Raw genomic sequence first — 14,347 nt, forward strand, 5'->3', positions numbered from 1 at the left:
GACAGGGGCGGAGGCCTGGGTTCCAAGAGGCTTTGTTCAATTACAAGCCAGGCCCCAGTTTCGGGAGAAGCCAATTAGATCCCCGCTGGGGGATCATCTGACCTCGCGTTCCTCCCCAGGAGGGGCTTCGTAGGGGGCGGGGCCAGGCGCGAGGCTCCTCCGGGACCCGGGCGCCGGCCGTGCGGGGGAGTCCCGGGCGCTGTAGCGAAGCCCCGCCCCGCCCCGCGCCCGCCAGGCCCCGCCCCCGGGGCTTCCCGGGCGCGCGCCGCCCCGCTGTGTCCGCGCGCCACGCCCCCCAGCTCGCGGGCCGCGTGCGGAGCCGCGCGCCCCGGAGGCTCCGCGACCGTGGCGGCGGGCGGCGGCGGAGGAGCAGCCCTCCGCGGGCCATGTCTTCTCCGGTCGTGGCGAGGAGCTCCCCCGGAGGGAGCCGGGAGATGGCCCCCACGCCGCGGAGCCGGGGCCGGTTCTGGGAAGTGGGCGGCGGCAGCGGCGACCGGCTGGAGCGCGCGGCGGCGGAGTCGGAGCGCTGGGAGCTGCTGCTCCGCCGCGGCGAGCTGCTGGCGCTGGGCGGCCACCTGAAGGGAGCGCTGGAGGCGTACGCGGCGGCGCTGCGCCGCGGGGCCCCGGTCAGGCCCGAGTGCCTCGGCACCTTGGTGGACTGCCTGGTGCTCAACTACCGGCTTCGCCACGGGCTGGGCTGGAGCGCGACCCTCGGAGCGAGCGCGGACCCCGGCGCAGGCGGGCTGCTCAGCTGCCTGGGCTGCCGGGGCTTCCTGAGCGAGCCGGTGACCGTGCCCTGCGGCCACAGCTACTGCCGTCGCTGCCTGCGGAGAGAGCTCCGCGCCCGCTGCCGCCTCTGCCGGGACCGGCTGCCGCCCGCCGCCGCCACAGATGCTGAGGGCACCACCCCGCGGCCGCCGCCTCTGGCCGCCGCCATCGCCGCCTCGGGCTTCAGAACCAGCGTCGTCCTCAACCACCTGGCCGAGAAGTGGTTCCCGGGCCAGCGGGAGCGAGCCCGCGCGGCCGGCCGGCTCGGGGAGCTGCTGCACCAGGGGCGCTACCGGGAGGCCCTGGCCGCCGCCTGCGAGGCGCTTCGAGCAGGTGACCGCGCGGGGATGCGGCGTGGGCCCGGGCGACCCCACCCTTCATTCCCCGACGGGCTGGCTGCCCGGCGTCTCTGCCTCCCCAAGGCTGCCTGACTCCCGTGCGTGGGGTTTCGGGGTCCTCGAGGGTGTGGGAGGGGGCGGCGCCCCGGGGTGCTTCGGTCACAATGGGGATCGCCTTCGGAGCCGACTGTGACGCGGCGCGGGGAGGGGCGCGCAGGCTCGGGGTTCCCTTGGCCGCGGCCCTGCGGTCTGAAGCGAGCGTCCCGAGCGGAGCGGGTGGCCCGGTGGAGGCCGCCGGAGCGCGGGATGGGGTGGAAGTTGGGCGAGCCCGAGCGGCCGCTCGCTTCCTGCCGCCCTCTTTCCGGTAATTGGCCGGCCGGGCCGGGCCGGGCCCGCCGCCGGCAAACGACAGCCGGGGCGGGGAGAGGATCTCCCCACCGGAGGATAGGCGTGCAACGTTTACCGTCGTCTCGCACGAAAGTCATTGGGGCAATTGAAGCCGCGGGAGGGCAGAATTGCATAAGCTGGGGGGGGGGGGGGTTGTGTAACGGGTGACGTCCGGTGGGCGTGGCGGGAGCTCTGCGCCCGCACCCAGCTCCGGGAGGCCCCGCGGGCCACTGGGCTTGGGGCGGGTGTCGGAGCTGCCCGGGGGTGTTAGGTCTTACCTGAAACGTCTGCAACCTTGGTTGCTCTTGATGGTTTACCTGCCTATTTCAAATAATACTTATTTCATAAACACACGTGTGCTTACTTTCCGAGCACCCCTAGTTCTCGGTAAAGAAAAAGAGGTAGTCTCTGATCGAGTTCTTTGACACGCTTTTGTTTGCCTTTCCACTCTTGATCAAGCTGTGGGGAAAAGCCTTTTAGGTCTTTTGTTTGTTTCTTTGCCTCCAAGAAGCCGCATTGGCTTCCTAACCTAGGTTAGCACTCTTAAGGTGGTTTCAGGCTGCCAAAGGGGACCCTGCCGGACTTACCTAGGTGAAATGAAGACTACTTTAAGTCAATCGGTGGTTCTCTACCAGAGGTATTTTAGCAGCCCCCCCCCCCCCGCCCCGGGGGACATTATCTAGAGCAATATCTGGTGATAACTGGAGACACTCCTTGTGGGTGTAGTGCTGGTACATGTGGTGGGTAGAGGCTAGGGATGCTAACATCCTACAGCACAGAGGACAGCCTCCCGCACAGTTGTCAGGCCCAAAATGTCAATAGTGTCACTGTTAAACCTTGTGTTAAATAAGTATATTGCAAGAGTAGTGTCTTTATTGGCATGAAATAATGCTTGAGGGAATTATCCCCGAGAAAACAGACGTCTAAAATATAAACCGGTATTAGGTAAATTTATAAACTGTGTCACCAAAACGATCTTTTTGCAGGTCTTTTATCCTAAGTGCTTAGTCATTTTGAACTAGTGACAATACATTGAGTTACTTAATACCTTTGGAGTTCAAAGCATAAACTTGGCACATGTTCATAGTCTTTCAGTATCTTTATGGGAAGTGTAGGCAGTTATAAAATGGAATAGAATGATAGAAGGAAAGAGAACAACAGTATTTGGAATACAGAATTCTAATACAGACAGCTCTGCCTCTCTGGGTAAATGGAGCATGAGTAAGGAAGCACAAACCATCTAGGCCATGGGCCTCATTTCAACAATGAAGCAGAAGCTAGGGCAGTGAAATGACTTGTCCAAAGTCACACAGCTAGCTGGTTTTAGAGGCAACATCATATTCTCCATTTCTCCTAAATGTTGCACCAGGGCCCATTCTGCCCTTATAGCTCACCCAATGAAAAGTGTTTGATATAAATTTCCAGGGAAGTTTTTCTTTCTTTCCTTCCTTCTTTCTTTCTTTCTTTCTTTCTTTTTTCTTTCTTTCTTTCTTTCTTTCTTTCTTTCTTTCTTTCTTTCTTTCTTTCTTTTTCTTGCTTTCTCTTTCTTTCCTTCCTTCCTTCCTGTCACTCGTATAAAACAAAGGATGAAACTTATGGACAGCACTATGCAGTATTAATTACTAATTTGACCTCTTAAATTAGACACTTCATAAAAATTCATATCCTAATCTACAGAACAGTGAGCACATTTACTAATTAAGGTCTGGCTTAATATTCTCTAACCAGTAATCTTTTAATTAAGGAAGACTCTGGGCCTTGGGTTAAAGACATTTTTTTTAACAGAAAAAAAAAAAGACCTTTTCTCTCCTTTTTCCAATTTGCATGGACTGCCCACGGGGATTTTGCCTATTTAGCTACTTAAGTCTTACTTTGGCAGAACTAGAACTCAAGTCTTTTGACTTTCACGTCATTAGCTTCTTTTCCCTTATTCTCTGAGGTCTTTCAAAAGTCATGAATTCCATACTGAAAAGTGTGTCTCAATGTTACTAATGAAGAAAAATTTTTTTCATCCCTTAAATTTTTAGTGCAAAGTGGGAAGGAAAAAAAAAAACCTTACAGCTAACAAATTGTAGTCGGTCAACTATAGATACCAAGTGTTTAACAATATATGGGGTAAATAAAAATGTTTAGTAGAGTTATATATCTGTATTATTAGGCTTTGACTTTTCAGAGTCAGCTAGTTCGCTAGATAGGCATTTGAAATGTGTTTATATAATTGTACAGTTCTGTGGTTACTAATGATAGATACTTTTCATTATTGCTGATGAGAAGAAAGACCACTATAATTTCTTCATAGAATTCTTATGATGAAAGAACTAAATACTATTAACTAGAAAAAGATAATCTAGTCTACAGTTAGCCCACACCCGTCCAAATTTATCCCTGTTGACAAGAAAGGCAAGCTTGAAAACCTTTGCCAAAATCAGAAGTTTCCCATTGAGATTACATAAGTTTCTGTTGAATTGAAATATATTTAGATAACATTTAATCTATTGATCTTTTGGTATTAACTCTCAGATGTTTCATAACTTTCTGTCTCTTTAGTATTCAGGAATATTATGTAAAAGTCTTTTCTACATGGAATCTTTATACATAAGAGCCTATTGAAGTGATCTCACTTTGCTATGCTATTTTCCTTTTATTTTTTAATAAATTTGTACGCTGGCTTGCCTCTTCCCTGTGTACACCCCTCTCACCCAAAGAACCGTATAAGTAACAGTTTGAACTGATTAAAAGAAAAAAATAAAGGTCATAAGGGGGAGAATAGTGTATTTAAAATACTTGTAAATTTTTGTCTTTAAAATTAATTATGTAGTTCTTACCTGATAAGCATTTAAAAAAAATTTTTATATCATTTGGTCTTCACAAAGAATCCTCGGAAGGAAACTGAGGCATCTAGAAGTGGAGGTGCAGTGTGGCCTAGTGGTTAAAGCTAGCTGACTGCCTTGGTTTGAATCCCAGGGCAACCTTCCACTTACTCTCTGACCTTGGGCCTGTTGTCTAACCTGTCTGTTTTGGTTTCCTTATCTGAAAAAGCGAAAATGGTATCTACAAGATAGATACCAGTAGTAACAGCTACCTAGGGCTGTTGGGAGAATAAATGCCTAGTAAATAGTAACAAAAATGTTTTTAAAATATGAAAGTTGTGCTACAGCCAGAAGGCGATTTGGCTAAAATTAAAATCTAAACTTTGTAATGTCAAGTCCTGTTCTTTTCTCTCTACCACATTAATAATATTACCCGAGTGAGGGTTGAATCTTGATTCTAGCCTGTATATGTGAATTAGTAACATTTTTAGCATACATCGATAAAATACAGATACTGCAAGGCTTTAGTTATAAAAAGAATAGTCAGATTATAGGTATCTACTGAATACATTTAAAGAAGATATGAAGGTGTTTAATATCTTAACTAGGTTAGTGTGAAGAAATTTCAATTTATTTTATCAGTAAACTTCTGCGTGTCCTAACTTACTCTGTAAGACACTTGAAACTGTAAACACTTGGACGTTTATATGATGTTTCCTAGTTGACAAAATATTTTCATTTCCATTATCTTAACTGATCCTTAGGAAAGCTCATGTGATTTAGGAGGGCAGCTTTCGCATTGCTAATTCACAGACTGAAGATGGGAGCTCCAAGACTTTTCAGTGACTTTCTTGAGGCAAGTAAATAACCAAGTTGGAACTGAAAGGTAGAAGCAGTGGATATTGCTTCTAAGACTAAAATTGATATAAAAAATTAGCATATAGGGGCCCCTGGGTGGGTCAGTTGGTTGAACATCTAACTCTTGATTTCAGCTCAGGTCATGATCCCGGGGCCCTGGGATCCAGCCCTGGGTCGGACACCCTTGGGCTCCGCACTTAGTGTGGAGCCTGCTTAAGATTGTCTCTCCCTCTGTCCCTCTCCCTCTTTCAAAAAAAATTAGCATATAAATCAAATCTCAAGTATCCATACTGTCTTTTCAGCAGATACTTACTGAGTACTTAGTACATAAACGGCATTGTTTTAGGTGCTGGAAATATAGAAGTGAACAAAATAAAATATCTGTCCTTACAGAATGTGTATTTTTTTGTGTGTTTCCTTTAAAATTGCAGCAAATTGGTATTTATTGAAAATCACTACAACAGGGGTTTATATTGCTCAATTGACTTCTAACAAACAGCCTATGACGTGGTAGATCTTTGATTCATCCTTTCTTTAAGGATGTTACTTTAACTTAAGTTTGAGGATTTTTGCAGTGCCTCAGGATCACTACAAGGATCAGTTAAATGGCATACTCTTATTGATACAGAAGATGGGAAAAGGGGTTATGTAAATATTATATTTTCTGTTTTAAATAATGCTATTTTTTATCTTTTTTGATTCATCAGACAATGAAAAATTTACCAAAGCTCCATTGTCTTAGATTTCTAGTTATTTGTACATTAACCTTTGGTATATTCAGAATTGTTTTTCTGTTTAGTGGAATATTTCTAACAGGCTTAGATATATTCGTGTGAAATTTTAAATGAATTTATATAGTATTCTACCACTCGCATTGTAGAGATATTTTTCAAAATTGTACTGTGTTTTACTGTACAAGATGAGTGACTTAGACTCTAAAATGCAACACGGGAACTTCTGTTCAGATTTCCCCCACTTTGGTAGAATAGGATCAGTCTTTTTTTTTTCTTCTCCTCCCTCTCTTTTTTTTTCTTCACCTTCCTCTCTCTCTCTCTCTTTTTAATGTTTATTTATTTTTGAGAGAGAGAGAGCACGAGTCGGGGAGGGGCAGAGAGAGAGGGTCTCACAGAATCTGAAACAGGCCCCAGGCTCTGAGCTGTCAGCACAGAGCCCGACACGGGGCTCGAACTCACCAACCGTGAGATCATGACCTGAGCTGAAGTCGGACTCTTAACCGAGTGAGCCACCCAGGCGTCCCTCTTTTTTTTTTTAACTTATTTATTTTGAGAGAGTGTGTGTGTGCATGTCACGTACATACATTAGGGTTTGGGGCAGAGAGAGAGACAGAATCCCAAGCAGGTTCCATGCTGCCAGTGCAAAGCCAGATGCGGGCTGAACTCCCAGACCCAGAGATCATGACCTGAGCCAAGATCAAGGGTCTGGCGCTTAAGTGACCGAGCCACCCAGGCGCCCCTCTTCTCCTTTTGTTCAGTCTGCACTACTGATCCCTAACGATGTTGCTCACTGGCAAAGATCTATTTGGATAAAAGAAAGTACTTTTCCTAATGCCTTGTATCAAGAGCAAATCTCACTGCTATCCAACTTATTTAGAAATGTTTTGTAATACTAACGTTTATTGAGCATTTGTGTGGCAGGCATTGTGTTGTCAACATGCGTGGTCTTACGTAGTCTTCACGACAGTCAGAAGATGTGTCACCAGCATTCTCTAGGTCCTCGAGGAGACTGAGGTTTAAAGTGTAAGATAGACTGTCCAAAGTGGATCTCAACCAGATGTTCTGAATCCAGTGGTTATGATCTTAAGTATGCCAGTTACTATTCCTGGACTTTATTAATCACTCCCTAATAACTTGTCAATTGGCAGCTTTTAGTTTATGATAACAAAGTCCTACCATACTGAACTTGAAAAAGTAATCGAAGCAAAGAAATTTGGCATTTTGGTTAGCTGCTGAAATTGTTGAAATAGCTCAATACAGAAATCCAAGAAAAAAACACTCCGAAGAACAAGTAAAAGATTATGAACATGGAATGTTTATTCTTATGCATACACAATCTAAGTAATCAATAAATATATATTGTAAAGGTCAAACTTATTAAAGTTTAAGCACATTAAAATAAATTTTTTTGTATTTTTCCAGGAACAAAAATACATAGCTTGTGGGAATATAAAATAAGTTTTTATAAAAGGAGGGTTAGCAGAATGTATTGAAAACTTTGCCATTCATCTTTGTAGACCGTGACTAAGGAAATAAGCAGATAATGTAAAGGCATACAGATGGATGTTCATGATAGTACTTTTTATATTAGCAAACATTGGAAGTAAATGCTGAGTTGGACATTTTTAAATTGTGAGCATGGTAGAATACTTTGCGACCATTAAAAATCATGTGAATTTAATGACACTGGCAAAAAAAGCAGGTTATAAACTGTATATATGGTAGATTTCATAAAACTATAAAATTACAAATATACTCTACACACAGAGAAGAAAGGTATGTTTTATGCCAATACTAGTTATTTCTTTATGATGGGGAGAAAGGTTTTTATTTCTTAATATTGTATATTTTTCAAATTTTTATAAGTAAACATTTTATAACTTTTATAATCTGAAACAAAGTTCCTTGAAGATGAACTAAGGAAACAACCCATAGACCCGTTACTGACCATTTACCCCTAAGGATTAGAACAAAGATGAGGAATTGGAACTCCGGAGAACGTTCCTCAGCCCATGAAATTCCTCAGATTGCTAAAGACCTGATTTCCTCAGATGTGTAGCAGAATTTTATTTCATTTTTTTAATTTGCCTGATGACTCACGATATTACTAGGTCTAAGAGAAAATGGGAGCAATGAATTAAGGAGCATAAGGGGACAGATTTTAATGAATTTCCCCTTGTTCGGCAAACATTTAGCAAAGCCGGGATTTGAGAACACAAAGACAGGAAATAATGGAGGGAGCTCAAAAATAGATTTTAAAATGAATGCAGTGCACATAGAGTGAAGGAACATGATCATACAGCGAACACTTACAAGGTACCAAGTCTGTTGTGTTTTGCATACATTAACTTGCACTGGAGTAGTCCTGGGAGGTAAATGCTGTTATCTGCATAGAAGTGCAAGTGAGTACCCTGGAGCCAGACTGCCTGAGAGAATCTTGAATCCTCCACTTCGCAGTTTTTATATCATGGGCCAGGTACTTAAATTCTGTGCTTGGTTTCCTTATCTATGAGAATGTGGATAATGCTAGACCTAACTAGGATTGTTCTGAAGGTGTAAGTCATCTAGAATAGTATACACCAAGTGGTGTTTCTTAAACACAAATAATTTTTTTAAAAAACCCTCAATTTTATAGCTGAGGAAACAGTACAGAGGTGTTTGGCAGTTTGTCCCAGTCATGCCGAGCGAGTGGAGGAGCCTGGAGTTGAACCCAGGCGGTGTGACCTCAGGACTGCCGCTCCTGATCCTTGCGATGTGCCAAGTGAAGGCAGGCTCAGGCTAAAGCATCTTGAGAAGAGACTGCTGGGCGGAGTCGTGCTGGATGAGAAACCGTTCCCCAGACCATGGGGCAGCAGGGCGGCACTGAAGCAGAGCTGTGACAAGGAGGGACTTCTGTGAGCAAAGGAAGGAGGCATGAAATAGAATGGCACGTGTGGGGCAGGGTGAGCTTAGGTATTACTGGAGCCCAAAGGGGGAGGTTGACCATGCAGGAAGAAAGGCTGGAGAGATGGGCAGATGCCGGGTGTGTAGGGATTGGTCTGTTGTACTAAATACCCATCTGATCTTGTGGATGGTGAGGATATAGTAGGGTAAAACCGGATGGAGGCAGTGAGAGCAGTTAGCAAGCTGTTGCAAAAATCATAGAGATGTGGGTCTGGACCCTTAACAAAAGCTGTTAGCAGTAAGATTGGAAAAGACCAGGGTCAGATTGAAGAAATGAAGGATGTAAAGTTGGCAAAGTCAAGGATTTGCAACGGTGAACTCCCTCTCTCTGAGGTGCTGGAGCAGAGGAGGGGGTCTTAAGGAGGCTACTGGAAGCGCCCCAGCTCTGGGTGAGCAGTCCTTTGCGGCTCGGGGTTTTAGATGCTTTTGCGTTGACTACTCATTCTTGGACTATTTTGGCACGCTGCTCTCCGTTTTCTGAACTCCAGTTGTGTTTGTCAAATGAGGATTACATGATCCCATTTCACAATAAAATAAACATTTCTAATTAGATTGTAAGCTCTTCAAGGGATAAAATGGGGATAAAACAAAATCTTTTGAACACCTACAGGGTCAAGCCTTGTGCCAGGACTCTTCATTCTTGCCTGATGATGAATCATACTGAGCTTTCACTTTCCATGTGCTTTTGTTCAGAGATAATGGTTTCCAATTATATTACTTTAAGAAACAAAAGACAAAATATTCTAGACATGTCTTTTTTATTTGGGAAGCGTGAAATATTTTCCTGAGATACTTAGTTCCAATTCTTAAGCATCAGCTGAAAAAGGCCAATTTCATTGTTGAGACTTACCTGTAGGAAAGCAGTCCTTTAGAAACTAGAGTAAACCAGGGAGCTCTTGGGGAGTTTTATTAGTGGGTTTTTTTGTCTTTTTAATGAGGCATTATGGGTCTTTATGCCCTTTTCATGATGAAAGCTTTAGTTGGTAAGCATACATTTTTGAAGGCTTCAAAGATGAATAGCTTTAAAAGAAAAGTCAGATTAATTTTGTCTAGATGCACTGAAAATTAGTTTCTGGCTCAGACTTCAGTTTTACGATCTGTGTACCTACAGTAATTGATTATGGTATCATATAGGTGAACCAGCTAACCAAAATTCTGAATGCTATTGAATACTACTTTGGTTTCTCAGGTAAAGATGTAGAGGGTAGTAGTGAAATTATCGACAGCTTTTTTCCTCAGAAATACTTGAAATTAAATCTGTTTTGGGATGATCCAATACCAGTGTTTGCAAATGGCAGGAATTCAAATTTTGACCTCTTAAATTCTCACCCCATTTCCTCCAGAATCAGGACCATTGTATACCCTCCTAAGTTTGAGCCTTGGTTAGTCTTTGTTACTAGTTTGAGCCTAAGACAGTCTTGGTCAGTCTTTGTACAGCGTGCACTAGTTACATATATGGTTGTTTATAAGTAAGGACTTAGAATTTAAGGTATAAAAAATTAAGATTTATCATAGCATAAGATTTATTGAAAGATAAATCTTTAAACATCTAAGACCCGTTTTTCAAATTTGTATAGAATGCCCTATTTTAAGAAAACATTCATTTTCTTTAAGGTGATTATTCATATTATAAAATATTTCCAGTACTTAAAAACCATCATTTCCTGTGCTCACATTATCTACTTAATAGTCATGTGATAAAACTTCTAGATAAAACTCAACATGTAAGTGGGTTGCACCTGTATTGTACTTTGGTGGTTATTGGCTGGAATCACTAAGTCAGTTCTTAATCTGGTATGTATTTTGTAGGTTATACAATATTTTTAAAATAAACCTTTATAAAATATGTGTTTCAGAGCCCAGCGATGTGACTCTCAAAATTTACCGAGCGGAATCATATGCTGGTCTCCAAGAGTTTAAAGCAGCCATAGAAGATTTAAATGCAGTTCTCTTGGAACTGCCAAATTGGCCTGAGGTAAAGTTACTGTTTCACATTTGCATACATTTCAAGTTTAACCTGTAGGGAGCATGCATTAAATTATGGTTATAAGTTTTAACAGAATAGATTGATTGACTCTTAAAGTATATGGAGCTCTAGAAATCTAGGGTTAATATTTTGAGTGGATGGCTATCTAACAATTTTTTTAATTATAAGAGACCTCTATTTCCTAACTAAAGAACAGCCTGAATTCAGGCACAAAGGGAAAAAAAAAAATAAGAGATCTTATTATATAGAATTTCGTCACATAAAACTGGTCACATTGTAAAGGTGGAGCCAAACTGAAAACTGATGAAGGAAGTTTATTGATGGAAAGAGAAGAAGACCTTCAGGCTGTAAATTGAGGCATAACAATGGGGATCAGATTAGGCAGTGATTTAATGCAGTAAATGGGAACAATGGAGGTTGCCTTGCCCATATGGTTTTAAAAAAGACTTGAGGCAAGTATATTATAAGTAATCAGTTTATTAATTCTCCTTTTTATTAAATTGCCAAGGCAAATCAGTTCACGTCTCATATATGTCCTTTTAAGCCAGAAGTTACTATTTTATATGATTTCTTCCCGTTCAAAACCATGCTTTTGAGGACACAATAGTAAGGATGTTGTAAAAATTCTGAATTAATAAGGAAAATGATACAGAATCCCATGATGCCCAAGGCAAATATATATTAACAAGGGAAATAATCTGTATGCACAACTTTAAAACTGTTAAAAAAAAAAAAAAAGAATCTCTAGATTTATTACTGAAGTGATATAATTAGAAATTTGATTTTGAAGTCATTTTCCCAGAAGTGCTTCTCCAGGGAAGTGTGTAAATATACCTTTGAAATGCTTCAGACTCTCAGAGTCATTTAGAGTTTCAAAATGCACATTTCCAAGCAGACCATTTTTATTTTCCTTGATATGGATTTCTAAGAAATAATTCTGTTAGTAAAGGTTGTGTATGTGTGCTTTCATTGAAGGTCTACTTCAGGAAAGGAAAAGTACTCCATGATGCTGGTTTTTTAGGTGATGCCTTACAACTCTTTCTTCAATGCTTAGCCCTTGATGAAGATTTTGCACCTGCAAAGCTAGAAGTAGAAAAGGTAACTGGTTTACCAACTATAATAGTTCAAGGCATGTCTAAGACATAGGTCTTTTTAAAAATGCTTTTTTGGAATCTTGGGAAAGAGCATAAGGAGTCCATGAGTCAACTTTAGTAGCAGTTTGACAAGTGGTTTTAAGGTTCATATACTTAGTATATTGAGTTTTTACTGAAATCAAACTATTTCATTCACAGATATTTAAAAGCATTAGTTTTGCTTAAATTTAGGTGTTTTTAATAGTTTGTTTGCAGCCAGGCTAACCATCCTTAATTAAATACTGTTATCATGATATTCCTGCTCAGAAATTTTTTTTAATTGAAACAAAATGGGTATATAACATATATAAGTTTTAGTGTACAACATTATAATCCAACATTAGTATACACTACAAAGAGATCACCACTAAAAGTCTATTTACCATTCATCACCATACAGTGCCTCCTTCCCTCATTTTATCCAGACCCCTTCCTCTCTGGTAACCACCAATCTGTTCTCCATATCTGGGAATTTGTTTTCCTTTTGTTTTATGTGTTCATGTCTATCTGTTTTTTGGTTTTTTTGTTTTTTGTTTTTTTAAGATTCCACATTTGAATGAAGTCATACAATGTTTGCATTTCTCCATTTGACTTATTTCACTTACCATAATACCTTCATGGTCCATTGATGTCACAAATGGCAAGATATCATTTTTTTTTTGGCTAAGTGGTAGTCCATCGCATATGTATACTGTATCTTCATTCATCTATTAATGGACATTTAAGTTGTTTCCGTTTCTCAGCTATTGTAAATAATGCTACATGTACATAGGAATGGATATGTACATAGGATGCTATGTAAAGAATGCTACATGTACATAGGAATGCCTAACAATGTACATAGGAATGCAAATCTTTTCAAATCAGTGTTTTTGCATTCTAAAGATACATACCCAGAAGTAGAATAGCTGCATGATGTGGTATTCTGTTCTTAATTTGTCAAGGAATCTCCATACTGTTTTCCATAGTGGCTTTACCACCAACAGTTCACTTTTCTTTACATCCTCTCTAACACTTGTTATTTCGTGTCTTTTTGATAGTAGCCATTCTAACCATTGTGAGATGATACCTCATTGTGGTTTTGATTTATATCTCCCTGATTAGTGATACTGAGCACCTTTTTATGTTCCTGTTGGCCATCTGTATGTCTTTGGAAAAATGTCTATTCAGATCCTCTGCCCATTTTCTAATTAGGTTTTTTTGTTGCTGAGTTGTAGGAGTTCTTTATATATCTTGGATATTAATCCCTTGTCAGATACATGATTTGCAAAAATCTCCCATTCGGTAGGTTGCCTTTTTGTTTTGATGATTCCTTATACTGTGCAGAAGCTCTTTAGTTTGATGCAATCCCATTTGTTTATTATTGCTCTTTTTCTTGCTTTTGGAGTCAGATCCACAAAAATACTGCTAAAACCTGTGTTGAGGAGTTAACCATCTATGTTTTCTCTTAGGAATTTGTGATTTCAGGTCTTAAATTCACATTTTTAATCCATTTTGAGTTAATTTCTATGTATGGTGAAAGATACTGGTCTAGTTTCATTCTTTTGCCTGTGTCTATCCAGCTTTCCCAGCACCATTTATTAAAGAGACTCATTCATTCTCCATTGCATGTTCTTGGCTCCTTTGTTGTAAATTAATTGTCCGTATATGTATGGGTTTGATTCATTTCTGGTCCATCAGTGTGTGTGTGTCCGTTTTTATGCCGCCATTGTACTGTTTTGATTACTGTAGTTTTGTCCTATAGTTTGAAATCAGGGAGCATGCTCCAGCATTTTTCTCCTTTCTTAAGATTGCTTTGGCTATTTGGGATCTTTTGTGGTTTTCTACAATTTTAGGATTACTTGGTCTAATTGGATGGAAAAATACCATTGGGATTTTGATAGGGATTACATTGAATCTGTAGATTGCTTTGGGGAGTATGGATATTTTAATAATATTATTCTTCCAATCCATGATCATGGTATATCTTCCCATTTATTTGTTTCTTTTATCAGGGTCTTAGAGTGTATAGATCTTTCACCTCCTTGGTTAAATTTATTCCCCAATATTTTATTTTTGATGCAATTGTAAATTGGATTATTTTCTTATTTTCTCTTTCTGATAAATCCTAATTAATTTATAGAAATGCCACAAATTTCTGTATGTTGGTTTTGTATCTTGCTAAGTTACTGAATTCTTTTATTAGTTCTAACAGGTCTTTTGTGGAATCTTTAGTTTTTTGTATGTAGTACCACGTCATCTACAAATAGTGACATTTTATTTCTTTCTTTCCAATTTCGATGCCTTTTGTTTCTTTTTCTTGCCTAATAGCTGTGACTAGGATTTCCAGTACTATGATCAGTAAAGTGGTGAGAATGGGCATCCTTATCTTATTCCTGATCATAGAGGA

At 41.1% G+C, this 14,347-nt stretch overlaps 1 protein-coding gene across 1 annotated transcript in view; it reads left to right on the top strand.

The window, feature by feature from the left end:
* The first annotated feature begins 239 nt into the window (after window positions 1-239).
* Window positions 240-14,347, top strand: part of LONRF1 (LON peptidase N-terminal domain and ring finger 1) — a 38,036-nt gene continuing 23,928 nt past the window's right edge. The window contains exons 1-3 of the mRNA XM_045455536.1: window positions 240-1,101; window positions 10,695-10,813; window positions 11,801-11,923. Coding sequence (XP_045311492.1) covers window positions 387-1,101; window positions 10,695-10,813; window positions 11,801-11,923 — 957 coding nt within the window. The 5' untranslated portion in view covers window positions 240-386. The remainder of the gene's footprint in view (window positions 1,102-10,694; window positions 10,814-11,800; window positions 11,924-14,347) is intronic.

The sequence above is a fragment of the Leopardus geoffroyi genome, chromosome B1, assembly GCF_018350155.1.
Source record: "Leopardus geoffroyi isolate Oge1 chromosome B1, O.geoffroyi_Oge1_pat1.0, whole genome shotgun sequence".
NCBI lineage: Eukaryota > Metazoa > Chordata > Mammalia > Carnivora > Felidae > Leopardus > Leopardus geoffroyi.